Below are 22,417 nucleotides of genomic sequence, written 5' to 3'. Positions count from 1 at the left end.
ATTGAAGAATATCATGACTCCAATCCATGACTTTAAAGAAACAGTTTGGGGACGACTTTCCTTACCTGTTTCAACATGATTACATCTATATGCGGGTAAAGAAGTGTGTAAAGGTTTGCACACTCTTCTGATAAAAACTGTGTGTGTTTACTGTTGTTTTCACACTGTGTTATTTCTCACTCTCGTCTCCATTTCAATTAACCTCCGGCCAACCTCACAGAATGAAACTCAGGTTTGTCTCCTTGACTTTCATTCACTCTTAACTCACCTATGTTCACCTGTTTTCACCTGTGTTGTTAATGGTTATTATTTGTCGTGTTTTGTCTTATTTTATGTATTTTGTTCTGAAAGTGTTTTGTATGTTTTAACTTAAAGGTCTCATTCCATTGTTTTTTCATTTATTTTAAAATGTCTAGTTGTGGTCTCTATTATGAATGAATGCCATGTGAGCTGTTTTTTTTATTAAAAAAAAAAAAATTCCGGTGATCCAGTATAACACAGCTTTAGTCCGGTTGAGGAGTGGGCATGGAGAAACGATAGGATTTCCGCTCTTGCTCATGAATATTCATACATAAATACAAACATTGCCTCTAATTGGCTAACAGCACTGCGACACCAGAAGTCAGCGAGACGGACAACAGTTAGAAATGTTTTAAAATAAAGACATTTTTACACTAATAACAGTCTTTGCAATGTCATATGTTACTTTACAACATGTGTAATAATGTCCTGCTAAGTGCAGTTCAGCCACTGATCTAGTCTTAGAGTCTCTGTAAAACACCAAATCCACCGGAGATCCTATTTAAACCTATAGTTTCCTTACACACAGAGGTGGGTAGTCCAGGTCCAGAAAGTAAAAATCCACCTCGTGGTTTTGTTGGCTGAACCATAGCAGATGTGCCCAGGCAGTTGGAACAAAACCCCGGGGTGGATTTTTTTTTACTTTCTGGGTCCGGACTACCCTGGAACTCGGTTTTATGTTTCATTTCACACCGGATTTCTTCTTTAAAACTTAATTATTAAAACTCTTTCCCTTCTGAAAACTGGGTAGTGTGATTTACAAACTCTTTACTTTTTTAAATTTATGTTATTTTTCTTCCCTCAGATCCTGGTGACCTTCGATCCGGCTGGTTTCTACGCAGTGGAAGGTCTAAAACCCGATACGCTCTACAAGTTCTCCCTGGCGGCTCGATCCGACATGGGCCTGGGGGTCTTCACCAAGCCCATCGAAGCCAGAACCGCCCAATCCAGTGAGTTCTCTTCTTTTTCTTGGTTTATTTGGTATATTTTTGACTAACGTAGTAAAACCATCGGCTGCTCGGGTTGGCTCGAGGTGTACAGAACCAGAACCACACCTCCCCCACCCCCCACTTTCCTTTCGCTAGCCTTTGTCTGCTGTCTCCACCATTAATTACCCCTCACTTCTGAGCCAGGGAGTACCTTTGTTCACTGACAAGGGCAGAAGGTACGTTTGCTGCTTTGATTCGCTTTAGAAAGACGAGCTATCGATGCGTCCATGCCTGTGATGTTAACAACCAGAGCAGCTGGAGATCTTCATCTTCATCTCCAGGGCAGAGTGCTGGCGTCTAGATCAGCTAATCTTTTTTTATTTTAATGTTAAAATAACATTTTAATACCAAGAACGAAATGTGCACTATTTCAGCAGGACAATACCAAAAATACGTCTTAAATTCAGTTCTGAATTGTAGATTAATACTAAAGCCATCCAAACTATGAAGAAAAACATACTAAACTATTTAGGAAACGAAAAACAAATGTTAAACAAACCAGACTATATGTTTCATATTTTCTCAGTCAGTTTTATGAGGTAGCTGTGACGCCAGGTAGTGAGGAGTGACACGAGCCGAGCTAAAAATACAGACAGGTTTATTAGCAGGAAGGCTAACAGACACTGCTAACAGAATAGCCAGGCAAACAGTGATCTCACAGATGACAGAAAACGTAGTCAAAAATACAGTCCGAGTTCGTAACCGAGAAGCAGTCCAACCATACATCAAATCCAGAAAGGGCAAAACAAAAGACAGAAACCGATAATCCGAAAACAGGGTCGTAACGAGAAGGCAAAAACAATATACAGGAAAACGCTTAGTATGTAACATAAGTTAGCAATACCTCGCGGTGTTTGTTTACAAACTGCTGCCTTAAATACCGGAGCCAGATAGAGATGAACCGGAACTAACTCAGAACACGGGAGAATCAGAGCGTCGGAGTGTAATGCGATTGGCTGAAGACGAACGGGTGCTGTTGACGTCATTATCAGAGATATTCTGGGAAATGGAGTCCGACAGTGTAGAAGGAGACTGAGGCGGCGTGACAGTAGCGTCACGTGTAATTCAAGCTTTCAGTTAACAGCTGTGCTAAACTCATCAAGAGTTAATTACTTGAATTTCTTAATAAAGTCTCTTAATAAAGTGTTTGAGAGCATCAGTTGTAAAATTGATCTGAAAGTCGATCCGAAAAGAAGAATTTGAAGAACTTGAAAAGTTTACGCAATACAGGCACAGCAAAAACCATCAAAAACATTATAATGGTGAAACTGGCACTCATCAGTACCAGTACCCCAGGAGTATTTTGATTTGTTTAACACTGTTTTTAAGTTACTACATGATTCATTATGTGTTCCTTCATAGTATGATAGATCACTTTACTATTTATTTATTCTTTATATACTATACTATAGGGGAAAAAAACATAAAGAAAACTTGACTAGTACTATTAGTATTAATAGTATTAATTAGTAACTATCACACCTGTCTCACACACCTCGCAATATACCTGCTCTGATCTCGGCACACCTCACCTGTCAACACCTGTGTGGAGCTTCAGCCTGGCACACCTGATCTCTATCAGCACTCTGTAAGCTGCTCTGGTTATTAACTAAAGCATTATTATGATTATTATTATTATTATTATTATTATTATTATTATTTGCTGCTTTCTGCATCTTCATTGCTTTTCTTCTCCCCTTCCTCATCATCACTCTACACTATATAACGCTTAAGTGATATTTCAGATATAATCCAATCAAGCATGACTTTAAGAGCCCAATTATAGTGATATATAAGTGAATCTATATATATATATTTTTCTTTATTTTGTGAACCTTCTTAAAGTGCATGAGATTGGTATATTACTTTAATTGCTGTGTTATGTGGTTGTATGATGTGAATGTTGTATTCATTTATGTTTTAAGTTTATTTTATATAAAATACCAGTCAAAAGTTTGGACACTTTTTTCCCATAGATAATTAAATTAAATGAATAGTGAAGTGTTCTATCAGATTATGAAGAAACACAGAAGGAATCATGTTGTAACTTAAAATTACTGTTAAACAAACAAAAATACTCTGTAAAGAAGCATTTAGATGCTGGTCTTGCTCTTCCTTTCCTGTGGCGGTACTGATGAGTTCCAGTTCCTAGCAACCACTTAGCAAAACCACACCAACCACCATAGCAACACCTATCAGCTACTAGCTATACAAGCAATGCTATCACACTTTGGCTAACCATGGGTTTCCTAAATGTGTAAAACACTATACTATACAATAGTACTTTGCAGCACCTAGCAACACATTAGCTACTACCTGGCAACCACTTAGGAAAACCACACCAGCCACCACAGCAGCACCCTTGCAGCTACTTAGCAGTTCTAAAGTGCTTTAGTTCATGGCTGTGTCCTAATTATGTACTACACAATAATACAATGCAACACCTTAGCAACCACCTAGCCACTACCTAGCTGTGTCCTAAATGTGTACTTTGCAGCACCTAGCAACACATTAATAACCACCTAGCAACCACTTAGCAAAGCAGTTTCATTCATTATAGCAACAAGTAATTAACTCTTGATGAGTTCAGCACAGCTGTTAACTGAAAGCCTGAATTCCAGGTGACTCTACCTCATAAAACTGACTGAGAAAATTTGAGCATCTAAGCAAGATGTGCTACTTTTTTAATGTTGTAAAATATAAAACATATTCTGGTTATTAAATAATTTCATATGTTTTTTTTTATAGTTTAGTCCAAACTTTTGACTGGTGCTGTATTTAATTTTATTATATTATATTTTATTTGACATTATTTGATATTATTTGTGGTCTCTGGGCTGTGGAGAGTTGGCGGGGTTCACCTGCGTCGACTTCATCAAGCGCAGCGTTCCTTATCACACTCGCTCAGAACCAGCAGAGGGTTTAGGACACACACACACACACACTATATACACACACTTTATACACACACACACACTATAAACACACACACTTCCACTCAGCTGCCACTCGCCCTGACACTTGGAACCTGACAAATACACAAGCCAAAGAGCCAACGTGCGAACGTGTGAACCACCAGCTAACACACACACACACATATAGTCTCACACACACACAGTCAAACACACACACAGATACTCAAACACACACACACACACATTCACAAAGGCGAGAGTAAAGCGAGTGATTGACTGACGACTGTCGGGTGGCATCAGCCTCAGCGTTAGCCTCAGTGTGTATAGTGTGTAGTGTGTGTGTATATATACTGTGTGTGTGTGTGTGTGTGTGTGTGTAGTGCAGCGTAGTGTTAAGATTACCCCCGGCTCTTTTGTTCTTTCTCAGTCAGTGGAATGTGTTCTGATTAGAAGCAGCTGAAGCTCTAGATTAAGTGAAATCAGGCCTGAAGAAGCCGTCCGACACAAACAACCCCAAACACATGGTGGCGGGAGCATCAGATCCCATTAACATAGCGTTTCGACATCAGACACAAACGATAAATCAGATAAAGCAATAAATTAAAGTGAGTTATCACAAGAAACATGCACAGGCTCCATCTATACCTCTAATATTCAGTGTTATACAGTGGTGCAAAGAAGATCATTAAAAGTAGGTAATGTAGTATACAAAAAGCCCATATACAGCGCTGGAATAAAATTAAGAGAGTTTCTGAATCAGTTTCTCTAATTTTGCTATTTATGGGTATATATTTGAGTAAAATTTAAAACAAAACATTGTTGTTTTATTCTATAAACTACTAACAACATTGCTCCCAAATTCCAAATAAAAATATTGTTATTTAGAGCATTTATTTACATAAATCACTGTCTGTGGTTCTATCCCAGTTGTGTACTACACATTAATACTGTGTAGCACCAGCAACACCTTAGCAACCACCTACCAACACCTTATTAACCATCTAGCAGGTACTTTTAAAATACTTTAATTCATGAATGTGTCCCAGTAGTATACTACACATTAATAAGGTGTAACACCAGCAACACCTTAGCAACCATCTAGCAACCCCCTAGCAACCACTTAGCAAAACCACACCAACCACCATTGCAGCAGCCTAGCAGCTACTAAGCAGTTCTAAAATACTTTAATTCAGTGTCTCAGTTGTAGTAACACCTTAGCAACCACTTAGCAACACCTTAGCAACCAGCAGCTACCTAGCAGTGTCCTGAATAAGAAATGCACAATAATACTTTGCAGCACCTCATAAAACATTAGTAACCTCCTAGCAATAACTTACCAAAGCAATACCAACCACCATAGCAATACCCTAGCAACCACATATGTTTATACTGTTTATAACTTACTAACTAATTTAATTAGTATACCTTTGTGGGTTTAGCATGTTATTACATTAGGTGTGAACATACAAACCCCTTTTGTAGTAACTGAGCGTTTATATAATTTCAAACCTAAAGTATATCATTGAAAGATCTTTTAGCTTTACTTTTAGCTACATGCTTAATTAGCATTAGCATTAGCGTTGTAGCTTCAGTCAAACCAGGTTGATACAGGTGCACGTTGACCTCCCAGCCCAGAAGTCGTGCTTGCTTTGCCTTGTTTTAATTTTGCTTGCTCCCCCCTCCTTTGCCTTGACCCCTCCCCCTCCTTGCCTTGACTCCGCCCCCCTCTGTAGCCCCCTCGGCCCCCCCTCAGGACGTCCGCCTGGAGAGTCTGAGCTCCACCAGTATAAAGGTGAGTTATGTGGCCCCGCCCGCCGCCAGTCGCCACGGCGCCATCGTGCGCTACAGCATTAGCTACCAGGCGGCGAGCGGCGAGGACACCGAGCGGCACGAGGTGAAGGACATCGGGGTGGACACCCTCAGCTACGTGCTGGACGGGCTGGAGAAGTGGACGGAGTATAAGGTGTGTGTGAGGGCCCACACTGACGTGGGCCCCGGCCCCGAGAGCCCGGCGGTACGGATCAAAACCAGGGAGGACGGTACGTCTCGTACGGTTTTCAGGACCCTTGGCTTCATCTTTCTTCGTCTTTCCTCGTCTTCCTCACCTGTTCTGAGAGGACAACTGTCCCTCTTCTAACCTGTTTCCTTGATCAAATCTTCTTTAATCTTTAATCTTAATCGTCTCTTTCCTTAATCTCATTTCATTTTAACAGGCTTCAACTGATCTTCACTGTTGGTGGCCCAAACCACTATACAAACTGTTGGTGGTCCAACAGTACCTTAGGAACCACCCCTTGTACCTTTGCAACACTTGCAAAGCAGCCCACTGAGCAACAGATCTGCTGCCACCTATCAACACCTCTGCTAGCAGCACCTTAGCACCTGCCCCTTGTACCTTAGCAACACTTCCGTGGCCATCAAGCAACAGATTAGCTGCCACCTAGCATCTCCTACGGTAGCAACACCTTAGCATCCGCCCCTTGTACCTGTGCAACACTTTAGCAGCCACCAAACAACAAACTAGCTGCCAACCATCAACACCTCTACTAGCAACGCCTTAGCATCTGCCCCTTGTACCTTAGCAACACTTTAGTGACTACCAAGTAACAGAATTGCTGCCACCAAGCAAAACCTTAGCAACTGCCCCGTGCCTTAGCAACACTTTAGTGGCCACCAAACAACAGATTAGCTGCCACCTAGCAACACATCCAATACCAACACCTAAGCAACTGCCCCTTGTACGTTAGCAACACTTTATCAGCCACCAAGCAACAGATTAGCTGACACCTAGCAACACCTCCACCTAGCCACTGCCCCTTGTAACTTAGCAACACTTTAGCAGCCACCGAGCAACACTTTGAGAACCACCACCTGTACCTCAGTAACACCTTTTAGAAACACTTAACAACCAACACCTATACTGGAGCCACACTTTAGCTACCACCTAACAACACCTTTCCAACAAACACTAATACCATAGCAACACCTTAGCAACCACCTGGCCAAAGATTAGATACTTCATAGCAATCTTTTGCAACAAACTTCAAAATAAAGACCTGCCGCTTTCATCCTGAAGTGAAGAAACGTCTCAGCGGACGTTCAGCAGGTTCCAGCTGGCTGTAGAAGCACATCAGAGTGTTTGAGGCTCAGAAAAACAGAAAAATGCACTTAGTCCTGAATCAGCTCCATCTGTGGAGATTCGCAACAGAGATTTATTCACGGGTTTGAAGAGAAAACGCTGTTTTTATGGTCTTTTTCAGTCTGAAGCTGCATTAACTCTAACACTCTACTGCTGTAAGTCTGTGAATTCCCCCACTGAGAGACTAATAAAGGATTATCTTGTCTTATCTCATCTTCCTGTGATCTCACTTACGTCCTCTGAGTGGGGGGAGCTTTCTTCTTCTTCTTCTTCTTCATCTTTCCTTTTAAAACCTAAACTAAAGTTCTCTTTTAATTCTTCAAAAAAACAGCTTTGTTCCTTCTAACCTTTAATTGTTTGGTGTTTTGGTTTATCTATCTCTGTTGATTCAATGATGATGTGATGCTTGTATTATAACATCCCATTCAGCACCAGTTTTAGTATAGAAATCACATAAAAACCCCATATCAACCAACACCTGTACACCATAGCAACCACCTTTACTTAGTGTCCACCTAGAACCCTTTATAGCCAGCTCCTATACTGTAGCAAAACTTAGCTACCACAGAACAACACCTTAGGAGCCACCGTGTGTACTATAGTAAGATTTTAGCAATCATCCAACAACACCATAGCAACCAACATTCGGTACTATAGCAACATCCTAGCAACCCACTATCAGCTTTCATAACCTGCTCCTATACTGTAGCCATAATTTAGCCACCACCTAACAGCACCATAGCAGCCACCACCTGTCCCATAGTAACATTTAGCAACCACCTAACACCACCATAGCAACCATTATCTGTACCATAGCAACATTTAGCAACCACCTTACACCACCATAGCAACCAATATCTGTACCATAGCAACGCCCTATCAACCATCTAGCCACCTTAATAACCAGCTCCTATACTGTTACAATAACATAGCAGCCACCACCTACCAATAGATTAGCAACCACCAAGCAAGACCTTCACAAGCAACTCGTATATGGTAGCAACACCTAGCAACCACCCTTTGTACCAAGCAACAGTTTAGCAGCCACCAAGCAACAGTCTAGCTGCCACCTAGCGAGACCTTCACAACCAACTCCTACACTGTTCACTTTAGCAACCACCACCTGTACCATAGCAACACCATAGCAACCACCTAACAACATAGCAACCAACACCTGTACTATAGCAACCACCTAGAAGCCTTCATAACCAGCTCCTATACTCTTATACTAACAAAACCTTAGCAACCACCACCATAGTAACATCCTAGCAACCATGAAGTATCAGATTAGCAACCCCCAAGCAAGACCTTCACAAGCAACATATATACAGTAGCAACACCTTAGCAACCACCCCTTGTACCTTAGCAACACTTTAGTGGCCACCAACTAGCAACACGTTTAGCAACCACCAACTGCACCATAGTAACATTTTATCAACCACTGTAGCAAAAACTTAGCCACCACCACCTGTACCATAGTATCCACCTTTACAAACACTTAGCAATGCCTTACCAACCAACACATTTACCATACCATCACCATAGCAGCCAGCACTAATACCATAGTAACACCTTAGCAACCGCCTAGAAACAAATTAGCTACCACAACAGTAGACACACTGTATATAATCTCAAAGCCACTTGTAGATACATGAAGAGTATAAAGCTCTCTTACTCTTACAGTATCTAAGCTGAGAGCAATCAAACGTTCCTCACAGCTTTGTGGACAGTAGCAGGTAGCTATGTATGAGCTGGTGTCCACAGATTTTTGTCCGTATATTAATTATATATGTAACCGTCTCTGTTTCAGTGCCCGGCGCTCCGCCCCGGAAGCTGGAGGTGGAGGCTCTGAACTCCACGGCCATCCGGGTGACCTGGAAACCGCCGCTGTCCAACAAGCAGCACGGTCAGATCCGCGGCTACCAGGTGATCTACTCCCGGCTGGAGAACGGAGAACCGCGGGGGCAGCCCAACATCCTGGACGTGGCGCTACCGGAAGCTCAGGTACCACAGATTTGCTGCCACCTACCAACACCTTAGCAACTGCACCTTGCACCTTAGCAACACTTTAGTGGCCACCAAGCAACAGATTAGCTGCCACCTTGCAATACCTACATTAGCAACACCTTAGCAACTGTCCCTTGAATCTTAACAACACTTGAGTGGCCACCAACCAATAAATTAGCTGCCACCTTGCAAGACCTTCACAAGCAACACCTTAGCATTCACCCCTTGTACCTTAGCAGCACTTTAGCAGTCCCAAAGCAACAGAATAGCTTCCACCTAGCAACACCCTTGCCATAAACTCCTATACTGTAACAATACCTTAGCCACCACCAAACACTTAGCAATGCCTTACCATCCCACACGTTTACCACATCAACACCATAGCAGCCAGCACTAATACCATAGTAACACCTTAACAACCACCTAGAAACAAATTGGCTACCACAAAACTCAGGTACCGCAGTGCTGCTGTTTACATATGTGCAATAAAATCTCACAGCAATGTTCCAGATTCTAATTTTACCCTACTTTCACAAGAAAACAGGGACAAAGTTCCTGAAAAGTTCCTAGATTTTGGATGCAACACTAGGTTTCCACAAACTTTTGGCCATATAGAGTATAACACAAAGTATTATGTGTATAGATGTTATATTCCCTAATTTGTGTCATCCCCTGCCTGTATGTGTGGTGTATAACGTATCACCTTGTTTCCTCTTGACCTTTTGATCTCGTACCATTTAATACTATATGTAAGCGTTTCTTTCCCTTTCGTCTCGCTCTTTATCTCCTTTCTTCTCTTCGTCCCTCACTTGCTTCTTATTTCTAGGAAGAAACAGCGAAACCTGATTCCAGACATTTTTATTTGTTTTTCTTTTCTTTTTTTGTCACCAGGAGCAATGCATTGCATTATATTGCATTGTATGTTAATATGTTCTGATGCTTGTTTTGTTTTTTTTGTGGACCTCGCGTGAACTCGTCCACGTCTCCGGGTTTATTGCGTATGCACTGCCTTGTTACTCTGTTACTCTGTGTATACATGCGATTTATTTATTTATCTATCTGCTGCTTCGGCGCCGCGGCGCAGCGACTCACGTTGCATTAATGCGTCGGGGATTGGCGGAGACGCCCGGAGATACGAGGTTGCGCTGAGATGGAAGGAGAGATAGTAATCCTTAAGAAGAACGAAGAGTCAGATTTTCATGAATATCTTTAAGCAGATTCTCTGGTGTAGGAGAGGCGGGATCAGACCCCGGAGCGCTGGCTGCGCTGGGTGGGGGGCGGGGCTGCGCGTTGTTAGTCGTGTATTATTGTGCGTGAACACGTGTTCCTGCGTGACCTCGTACCTCCAACAAGAGTCTCTAATTTACCTGTATAAGCAATTTTTCCAGCGCACCTGCAGGATGAATACACGAGCAGCACAGCGGGGACTAGGTGGAGTTTACCGTCATCAGCGGTGTGAGTAGTGAGTGTTAATTAAGATTAAATACTTATCGAAAATGTAACACAATCGGAAACCATCCAATATATTCTTTCTCTCACTTCTGTCTCACCTTCTCTCTTTTTTGTCTCTTTCTCTCTTTTCTGTCTTAATGTTTCTCTTCTTTAGTAAAACATATTTTTCTTAGCTCTTTTTTCAAGATCAGAAAGCTCATTAAATATATATTTATGCATAATACAATAAGCTGTGTGAGTAGTGAATTATAGTTAGTTATAAGATTTAATTCATGTTTCAGTTAAAAGTACTTTACCTTCTGAATTTTACAGTAGTGATGCTGTATTTAAATATCGCTAAATAAAACTACACTAATACTTCACCAGGCTCTGTAAACTTGGTAACATCATTAATTTGCATTCAAAAATACATTTACACTCAGGTTGGGGATCTCAGGGCGTCTTCCTATTTCTCTTTTTAGTCTCTTTTCTGTCTCGCTTTCTTTTGTTTCTTTCTCTTCTCTCTTGCTTTTGTCATTCTATCTCTCACTTCTCACTTCTCTCTTACTTGTTTTCTTTTGTCTCTTTCTCTCTCTCTCTCTCTCTCTGTCTTTTCTGTCTTATCGTTTCTCTATTCTTTTGTCTCTTTCTATTTTCTGTCTCACACTGAGTGTTAGTTATGAGATTTAATCCATATTTTAGTACTCTACCTTCTGACTTTTACAGTAGTGAAATTCGCTAAATTAAACTACACTAATACTTCACCAGGCTCTGTTAACTTGGTAACATCATTAATTTGCATTCAAAAATACATTTACACTCGAGGTGGGCATCTCAGGGCATCTCGCGATACGATATTGTCACAGTACTTTGCCTGTTATAACGATCATATTACGATACTGTGATATATCTCCAGACAAATCTCATAAATAATCAAGTACCAGGAATTATGGATGTAATGGTGTTAATTTCACAAATTTTTACTACCAATATTTTATATTTCAATAAAAGTATTGAAGCGATACGATATATTGAAATATTGATATTTTCGTCCCACCTCTAGTAAACAGCCTGGCAATCTTTACATCTATTCTTATAATTAAACAATAAATACTGTGTTTTAAAATTCCGTACATCCCGTATGCTTTATAAATGAATATTAATCTACAGTTACAGTAGATACACTAGAGCTGTTATAAAAACATACTGCTGCCGCGTTTAATAGCTGAAATCTGAACTGAAGACACTTTTAGACGCTTTAAAGTAATGGAAGTTAATGGACAGCAATTAGAGACGGACCTGAATCATCACACGTCTAATAGACTGGATTCTGTGCTTTCTGACTCTGTATGATTCACTCTTATCTATAAACGGGCTGTTATCTGTAAGTGGACTAAAGTGCAGCTAATTACAAAGCTGAATAAAAGTGAAAGAAGCTGAATTATTATAAAAGTTATAATAAAACTAATATGGAGGGGAGATGCATTTAAAAGTGCTACTTTAAACTTTTTCTTTTCAAGTTTTAGATTAAGCTAAAAGTTATTTTTGTCTCTCTATTTCTCTCCTTTTTCTCACTTTCTCTTGTTTCAATCACCCTCTTTTCTATCTCACTCTCTGCCTCTTTTCCCCCCTCTCTCCTCCTCTTTTTTGCTCTCATGTCTCAATCACCCTCTTTTCTGTCTCCCTCTCTCTTTTCCCCCTCTCCCTCTCTTTCGTTCTTTGTCTCACTTATTTCTCAATCAACCTCTTTTCTGTCTCACTCTCTCTTTTCCCATATCCCTCTTTCTTTTTCTCTTTCTCTTTTGTCTCAATCACCCTCTTTTCTGTCTCACTCTCTGTCTCTCTTCCTTCTCTCCCTCCCTCTCTTTCTCTCTTTGTCTCTCTCATGTCTCAATCTCCCTCTTTTCTATTTCATTCTCTCTTTCCCTACTCTCTATTTCTCTTTTTCTCTTTCATGTCTCAATCACCCTCTTTTCTGTCTCACTCTGTCTCTTCCCCCCTCCCTCTCTCTTTCTTTCTTTGTCTCTCTCATGTCTCAATCACCCACTTTTCTGTCTCACTCTCTGCCTCTTTCCCCCCTCTCTCCTCCTCTTTTTTGCTATCATGTCTCAATCTCCTTCTTTTCTGTCTCACTCTTTTTCTCTTTTCCCCCTCCCTCTCTCTTTCTCTCCGTGTCTCACTTATTTCTCAATCAACCCCTTTTCTGTCTCACTCTCTGTCTCTTTTCCCATATCCCTCTTTCTTTCTCTCTTTCTCTTTTGTCTCAATCACCCTCTTTTCTGTCTCACTGTCTGTCTCATTTCCCTCACTCTCTCCCTCTTTCTTTCTGTCTTTATCTCGCTCATTTCTCAAACACCCTTTTTTTGTTTCACTCTCTTTCTCTTTTCCCCCCTCTACCTCTCTCTTTCTCTCTTATGTCTCAATCACCCTCTTTTCTATCTCTTTTTCTCTTTTCTATCTATTTCTTTCTCTTTTTTAGTCTCACTCTCAAACTTTCTATTTTTCTTTCTCACTCTCACTGTCTTTCTCTCTCTGTGTATGTGAGAGAGTGTGTGTGTGTGAGTGTGTGTGTGGGTGTGTGGGTGTGTTAAGCGTGTTTTTGTGTATAAACAGGGTCAGACTCTGAGCCCACACACTGCTCTAATTCTGCAGCTAAATATATATCCAATACACATCACTCGCTCGCCCAGAGAGAGAGAGAGAGAGAGAAATATAGATATAGAAAGAGATACAGAAAGAGAAATAGAAATAGAGAGAGAGATACAGAGATAGATGCATAAAAAGAGTTAGAAAGATAGAAAAAGAGAAAGATAGAGAGAGAGAAAATTGATCCAGAAAGAGAGAAAGATAGATGCATAGAGATAGAGAGAGAGAGAGAAAGAAAAATACACACAGAGAGATAAAAAATAGAGTGGAAACATTCCTTATAACTTCACTGTGAGGGGGCGGGGCTAAACTGCAGTAGGTGGAGTATAACATATGACGACTCTTAAAAGGAATGATGTGCAAGTGACACTCTGATTGGTTTATTTCACGTTTTTACGCCCAAAATTAACCACACCCATCATTCATTAAGAGAATTAGTGCATGCGTTTTGCTTTGCGTTTGGAGATGCAAAAGGTGTACTTTTCCCATCGTTATGATAGCGAAGATACAAACTGTGAGCCGTTTTACAGTGTTATAACCCATAAATAAGAGTTAATAAGCTGATCTGGTGTAGGAAATGACACAGCAGAGTGCGCAGAGTGATTGTGTGTGAGTGTGTGTGTATTGGTGTGTGTGTGTGTGTGTGTGTGTGTGTGTGTGTGTGTGTCAGCTCCGGATGCATGGCACTAGTAGAGTTTGATGTCACCAGAGCGACGGGGGGTAATGGGATTTCACGCTCGGGGGGGCAGACTCAGGCTGAGAAATGGGCTTTCCGTCCCCGGAGGATTCTCTCACACACACACACACACACACACACACACTCTACACACACACACTCACTCAGGGAAGAGAAAAGTGTGTAGAGTGTATCCAAGTAAAACTTTTGCTCCTTACTTTTGTTTCTTGCCCTCCAAACTCCATCACTGTTCACTAGCTATAGTTATTTATTACCTTGAATTTAATAATATTAATAATAATGTGGTACAATCACATGGTTCGATATCTGCACCTTGATTGGTCGATCCAGCTTCTATGGAAGCTTCAGGATCCGTTGCGTAACTGGGTGTAAAAGTTACGGTAACTTTTAGAAAATGTGCCGCGTAAAAACTTGTCTTTTCCCGGGGGAATTATAATATAACATCTGTAAGAAGGCAGTGCATCACAATAAACCAGTACCAGCCAACATCTGGACCCACCCGACCTGGTTCTGAATTTTACGATGAATGGACCAATAGAAATGCTGCAAATTTACATAAAACAGAAGCAACACCATTGCACACAAAAGATATAGTATAGGAACACTGTGTTTGCCACCTAATATAGTAGAGCAACCACCTAGCAACACCATTGCAATCACTAGATACAGTAAAGCACCACCAGTGCAACCACCTGATACAGTATAGCAACACCATGGTGTCCACCTGATATAGTAGAGCAACCACCTAGCAATACCATTGCAATCATCTGATATAGTATCACAACAGCATTGTAACCACCTGATATAGTGTAGCAAACACCTAGCAGTACCATTGCAACCACCTGAAATAGTATAGCAACAACTTAGCAACACCATTGCCATTACCTGATACAGTATAGTAACACCATTGCAGCCACTTGATACAGTATAGCAACCACTTAGCAACACTATAGCAACCACCTGATATAGAATAGCAATACCATAGCAGCCACCTGATATAGTATAGCAACCACTTAGCAATACCATTGCAACCACTTGATACAGTATAGCAAACACTTAGCAACACTACTGCAACCACCTGATATATTATAGCAATACCACAGCAGCCACCTGATATAGTAGAGCAACCACCTAGCAATATCATTGCGATCATCTGACACAGTATAGCAACACCGTAGCAGCCACCTTATATAGTATAGCAACACCATTGTAACCACTTGATATAGTATAACAACCACTTAGCAACACTATTGCGATCACCTGATATAGTAAGCAACCACCTAGCAATACAATTGCAACCACCTGATATAGTAGGGCAACCCCCTAGCAGTATTATTGCAATCATCTGATACAGTATAGTAACACCATTGCAACCACTTGATACAGTATAGCAACCACTTAGCAACACTATTGCAACCACCTGATATAGTATAGCAATACCATAGCAGCCACATGATATAGTAAAGCAACCACCTAGCAATATCATTGCAATCATCTGACACAGTATAGGAACACCATTGCAACCACCTGATACAGTAGAGCAACAACTTAGGAACAACATTGCAACGACTTCATACAGTATAGCAACCACTTAGCAACACTATTGCAACCACCTGATACAGTATAGCAATACCATTGCAACCGTCTACTATAGTATAGCAACACCATCGCAACCACCTTATATAGTATCGCAACACAATTGCAACCACCTAATATTGTATCACAACACCATTGCAACCACCTTATATAGTATAGCAACCACCTGGCATAGTATAACAATCACCATTGCAACCACCTGACATAGCATAGCAATCACCTAGCAGCAACATTGCAACCACCTGATATAGTAAAGCAACACCATAGCAACCATTGAACAATAACTTTATCGACCATCCAGCAACACCACAGAAACTACTTAAAATACTGTAGCAATAGCATCCAACAACACCATAACAACACCACAGCAACCAATTAGCAATCACTCATGAAATACCATAGCACATAGCAACCATCTGGCACTGCCATAGCCATGTCTTATGCAACACCTGCTACAGTAAAGCGTCCACTTAGCAACACCATTGCAACAACATTGCAACCACGTCTAGAAATTATCTAGCAACACTTTAGCACACCCAAGTAACCACTTTGCAACTCCACCAAAAGTACCTGAGATACCAAAGCTGCGACATAGCAACACCATAACAACCATCTAGCAACACCAACACCTGAGATACAATATCTACCTCCATGCACATTTTAAATATGGAGTGGGGTTAATCTGTGAGAGGAGGTGTGTCCAGGTGTTGGGTGCTGTGATTGGTTGGTTTGTGTGATGATTTTGAGTTTGTTGTAACAGGTGCTGCTCAGGTGAATCTCAGGTGTGTCAGTATTGCTGATTTTGTGTTTAATATCTGTTTATTTTCCTCAGGTTTACTCAGATTTCTCGGAAACATCAACGTTATTAAAGTATTATTATTAAAATAATTATTTCCACAGGTTTCATCTGAACGTTCGTCGATCTCTCTCTCTCTCTCTCTCTCTCTCTCACATGCTCTCTCTTTCGCTCGGCTGCATGTCTCTCAGATCATCAGTAGATGAGTGAAAAAAGTGTCGATGCTTTTTTCTGTGTTGTTCACTCCCTCTCTCCCTCTCTCACTCCTGTTCCCCTCTTCCGTCTGTCATGTGTTTCCCATCAGTGGAAAAATGACGAGTCCACGGAATATGTGAGTAACCTCAGTGTGTGCTGCTAATGCTAATGCTGCTGCTACTGCTGCTAAGGCTGGGGAATGTGTGTGTGTGTGTGTGTGCATGATATATTTCAAACTATCAAAAAGTTTTACATTTATCTAATTATTTCTCTAAAAAAGGATTTAAATCAGCAGCCCGTAATTATTTTCCTTTTAAATTGAAATTAGCAGTGGTCCTTTTTTGTCAAAATTTTTTAGCACAATATTGTTCTTAATTTCGGTAGATATGACAGAATTTTATTAAATTTTATTATCAATATAAAAACAGTAGAAAAAAATCCCCACCGACTATGGTAAACGTATATATGTCATATACAGGCTAGAGTAGTCGATAGTGTTCTGCCCTTTGTGCTCAGCTTGAATGAACTGGACTGAAGAGTTCGCACTGTAAAGATAATCTGTCAGTAACAGATGCTGTAAATACTATATATCAAGAATTACAATTACAATTACATACCATTTTATTATTGTTTTTTGCACATTTATTCACTTATAAAAAGTACAAAGAACACACACATGCCAGAGGTTATTTTTTTGGATGCTTATAGACCATAAATTTCTCAATCGTTACTACACTCTAACACATATTTTACATCGATTAAATGAGTTACTCTCTAATAATAAATTATATACCAGCCCTGCTTAAAATGCTAAAAATGAGATGCAAATATTAACAGAATTTACATATTAAACCATATTTTCATTAAAAGGTTACTTAGTTAAAACCAAATAAAATTAAATATTCCGAATTAAATATATATAAAACAATACGTTTTTCCTATCGTTCTTGGTATACAAGTATAAATAATCATAAAAGCTGGCCTGAGGACTTTTATTATGAAGTCCACAATAGCGGATTATCCACAGTGGCTAACAGCTGGACATGCTAACACTGTTTCAGAGCTAAATTAATTGATGTTACTATGTTCTGTGGTTTGATATATAGAGAGAGTATATGTGTATAATGGCTTTACTGCATCAGCAGCCGGAGTCCAAGGAAGAGCACATTCCGCCATGCGGTTTGTGTGCGTGTGTGTGTGTGTGTAGCATCGGGTGGGAAAACTCTGTGTGGTTTGCTGGCCTGCCTGTGTGTGTGTGTGTGTGTGTCCAGCACCACCTTATTTATTCTATCAGCTCGCTGTCTCGGCTAGCGGCGCGTCAGCCTGCTAATGAAGCCTCTAATGAAGTGTGACTGTACACAGAGCTCTGGGGGAAACACACACACACACACTCTATCACACACAGACACACACATCCTGGTCCGTTAGTGTTAGCGTGGATCGATGTGATGCCTCATGTATATCTTTACAGCTAACATGGCTAAGACTAATTGAGCGCAAACAGGCCTATTTATACACCGTTTAAAACATTAGCTTAGCCAAACCTGCTAATGTGGCTAACAGTGCTAACGGTGATCGAACGCTAGTAATTACCTGTTAGCGTCACGTTATATTAGCTTTTTTCCTGTGAGTTGGAGCTTTAACATAAAATAGGTTAATGCAAAAATACCTAATGAAACAGGGTTTAAATGAACAAGTAACAAAAATGCTAAGAACAAGCCTGAATTTCCCATTCTTAACAGAAATTTCAGTGTTATTCTAAATTTAAAGTCAAGCCGCTAGCACTATACCACATTTTTTAAAGGTGTTAATGCTAATATGATTAAGTCAGGGTTATAAATTACTGATGAAGCTTATTTTAGTCGCTTATTTTAAAAGTTAAACATAATAAAGCTAACAACAGGACATAACTAATCAGGCAGATCAGGTGGTGCTAAATAAAATAAAAGTAGCTAAACAAACTAAAATTAGTCCTATAGGGAAACTGGGGGAAAACACACTGATAAATATAAATTATGTGTATGATTTGGATTTTTCATGGAATTAAATATGTGTTAATAATGGTCTGTGCTCCTCTGTAGAAATCAAACTCTAAAAATGTAATTTTAGTCATTTTAAAACCAAAATCTAGCTTCAAGCACCAAACATTTTTCATTTTTCATAGATGCTAATGATGCTAATATCACTGATTTAAGTTTATGAGCAAGGTTCGTACGGTTATGAAAAACCTGGAAAAGTCATGGAGTTTAAAAAAATAGCAATTTCCAGGCCTGGATACGTTTTGGAAAAAAAACAAAAAAACAAAAACAGAAAGATTTGGAAAAGTCATGGAAATAAAAAAAATAAAAAAAAACATAATCTTCCTTTTTTTTTTTTACCATAAATTTACTTTTAAAAATTAATTACATTTTTGGGTAAATCCGTTAAATGCAAAATATGCAGAAATGTTTGACATTACAAAGTGTTTTAATTAATTTTAGGTGAGATATATGCATATTATAACCAGTTTATGACATGGATTTTTAGTTTTTTGCTTTTTGCCATGTCTGTACTAATGTTTAAAAGATTGTATGGTCATTAAAATTGGCCACGAAGGGAAAAGTCATGGAAATGTATTGAAACTGAAAAGTGTATAACCCTGTATGAGTTACTTATGAAGCTTCTGCTACAAAAAATATATAAATATATACAGTATATATAAATAAAAGTATGAAAACTAGCTGTAATCCAGGTTAATGAGTAAGTATGCTGTATTGACTGTGAGCGTGAATCTAAATAATAGCGTATTTTTGAGTGGAAGATGAATGAGCTCTTCATAAAGCCTCCCTTCAGTAATTCCTTATGATTAAAGTTAATGAAAATACAGCTCTAAATGAAGAATCTGGGATTGTTTTTTGCGTTTTCTCCTCCGTCTCTGTGGTTTGAGTGTGTGTGGGAGACTCCGTCAGTCTGAGTAACCCATATTTAAATATAAAACCCATTTAAAGCCCAGCCTGAGCAGACTGGGAAATGCAGCTCTATAATTAGAATACTGAACTTTAATTATAGAAGAAAACGCTTTAATCACATGAAGCTCTTCATCAGACTGAGGAGAAACTCGAGAAAAGTCGAGTGATTACAGAAATAACACCAAAAAAACCAAAGTAGAAGATATTTATATACACCACTGAGTGAAAACATCCAATTGTTTCCAAAAGTGTCCATATAATTCAGCTTGAGGATTCCCCAAAGGTGCTCAAATGGGTTTAGGTCTGGAAATATACATTAATTGCCACCTTTACCTTTATCTTTAGAAATGTGTTTGGGGTTGTTATTATGTATATGGAATATATATATATATATAAAATGTTATATATATATAACATTTTGACTGATCATTTTAACTTATAACATTTGTTATTTAGATAGACAGATAGACAGACAGATAGATAGACAGACAGACAGACAGACAGACTGATAGATAGATAGATAGATAGATAGATAGATAGATAGACAGACAGACAGACAGACAGACAGACAGACAGATAGACAGATAGATAGATAGATAGATAGATAGATAGATAGATAGATAGATAGATATATAGATAGAAAGACAGACAGACAGACAGACAGACAGACAGACAGACAGACAGACAGACAGACAGACAGATAGATAGATAGATAGATAGATAGATAGATAGATATATAGATAGAAAGAAAGACAGACAGACAGACAGACAGACAGACAGACAGACAGACAGATAGAAAGACAGACAGACAGACAGACAGACAGACAGACAGACAGATAGATAGATAGATAGATAGATAGAAAGACAGACAGACAGACAGACAGACAGACAGATAGATAGATAGATAGATAGATAGATAGATAGATAGATAGATGCTCTAAATAGATATCCTTATTTTTTGTTATATATGTATAATAGCAAAGAAAAATAAATATCTACTTATTATTACATTTAAATATTTTACATACTTTATGATTAATCTGAAATCTTAAATTCTCAGTATAGTTTTAGTGATTTTTACATTTTTAGATAGATAGATAGAGAGATAGATGTGATTGACAGCCCTTATAATAAAATACTATAATATAAACTTTATATTAATTCCTGTGGGTTTAGAAAGAGATGTCATTAAAGTTCCTGTAGGTGTAATATCATGCCTGTTTTCCAGTACTTTAGTAAAACAAATCTCCTTTTTGTGAATAATATGATTTATCGCAACTAATTACATAAATATATCACATCTTATTACATATAAGCTAGATATTTTTTATAGATTTTGCTATTGTGGTTCTGTTCATGATAAACGAACCAATAGCAGCCCTCAAAAAATCTAATAAAATGGAATTAAAATTAAATCTCTGTACATTAAGATACATTAACACTTAATTATTTATTTGTTTGTTTGATATACATTTGATATATGAAGAGTTTATGTAGGCACCAATGTATAATACATTTATGTATCAGCTTATTGAACGTTAATATTAAATATTAAATATTAGAGGTGTGTGTGTGTGTGTGTGTGTGTGTGTATTGCGCTTGGCGTGTGCTGTGTGCTCTGTTTGTGTGTGTTCTCTACTGTGTTCCAGCTTTTAGCAGAGTTCTTCTCCTCCTGTCGTGTGATTGGCCAGAAATCAGCTGACCCGACGCCCTCCCTATGAAAGGGGGCGGGGTCTGGTCACTGATTGCTCGATTGCTTTATTTAAGAGGACTTTTTAAAATCAGTATTTACTGTATTTAGAATTAAACTGTTTAAGATTGAAAAATTCAAAATTTCAAAAAGAAGGCGTGGCCTTTTAAAACTTTTAATTGGTTAATTATGAAAAGCTTTGCATATAAATAGCTGAACTGACCAGCCAATCTGATTCCTTCACTTGATGAAGGGCTAAATAACTCAATTTAATTACATTTTAACTGGAACAAAAACTTGTATGGCGTCCTGTGACTTTTTTTCCAATGTTTGAACGCATGGACAATTCTAGCCAGAAGTCACCGATCCCCATCATTACCCCTTACCCACGGCGCTACTGCACTACTGTCTACTGTGGGTGGTAATATAAGCTTATTCATTATTTTAAAATAATAGTTCTGTATTGTAGATTAATACTAAACTCATCTAAACTATGAAGAAAAACATATGAAATTATTTAGTGAATAATGGAATTCAGGCTTTCAGTTAACAGCTGTGCTGAACTCATCAAGAGTTAATTACTTGAATTTCTTGTCTCTTAATAAAGTGTTTGAGAGCATCAGTTAAAGTAAAGTAGTGAAGAGGTAGAGTTACAGGTATACAGTGAATAGTGAATATTTGAGTAATGTTCGAATCCAGATTATGAGAATCATTTTATGAGAAAAAAATACTTTAAGAAAAAATGAAAGTCATTAATATTTACTTTTACTGAAAACTAAGGGGCTCAGCTTAAATCCTGTAAAACGACTAATTATCCCCCCTCTACCAAACTTTACACCTGGCTCAGTGTACAGTCATACAAGTTCTGTAATGTTCTAATATATATTATGAGAAGAACTACTCAAATAAAAGAAAACCAATTTCAAGAAGAACTTATCCATAGAAGAAAGTATCCATAATGATGGAACTGGCACTCATCAGTACCATCCTAGGAAAGGAAGATCTTCTTAGTATTTTGGTTTGTTTAACACTTTTAAGCATTAATACATGATTCCCTATGTATTCCTT

The 22,417-nt window shown here is 38.9% G+C and overlaps 1 protein-coding gene across 10 annotated transcripts in view; it reads left to right on the top strand.

The window, feature by feature from the left end:
- The window catches only part of ptprfb (protein tyrosine phosphatase receptor type Fb), a 189,703-nt gene that overhangs the window by 105,790 nt on the left and 61,496 nt on the right, over positions 1-22,417 (top strand). For 6 of the 10 annotated variants that reach the window (XM_049478908.1, XM_049478910.1, XM_049478907.1 and 3 more), the window contains 4 exons: positions 1,106-1,250; positions 5,938-6,243; positions 9,154-9,347; positions 16,821-16,847. In XM_049478908.1, the coding sequence (XP_049334865.1) occupies positions 1,106-1,250; positions 5,938-6,243; positions 9,154-9,347; positions 16,821-16,847 (672 nt within the window). The remainder of the gene's footprint in view (positions 1-1,105; positions 1,251-5,937; positions 6,244-9,153; positions 9,348-16,820; positions 16,848-22,417) is intronic. The other 4 variants (XM_049478913.1, XM_049478912.1, XM_049478909.1 and 1 more) reach the window with 3 other exon arrangements.

The sequence above is a fragment of the Astyanax mexicanus genome, chromosome 4, assembly GCF_023375975.1.
Source record: "Astyanax mexicanus isolate ESR-SI-001 chromosome 4, AstMex3_surface, whole genome shotgun sequence".
Classification (NCBI taxonomy): Eukaryota; Metazoa; Chordata; class Actinopteri; order Characiformes; family Acestrorhamphidae; genus Astyanax; species Astyanax mexicanus.
This window is presented reverse-complemented; position numbering and strand designations above follow the sequence as displayed.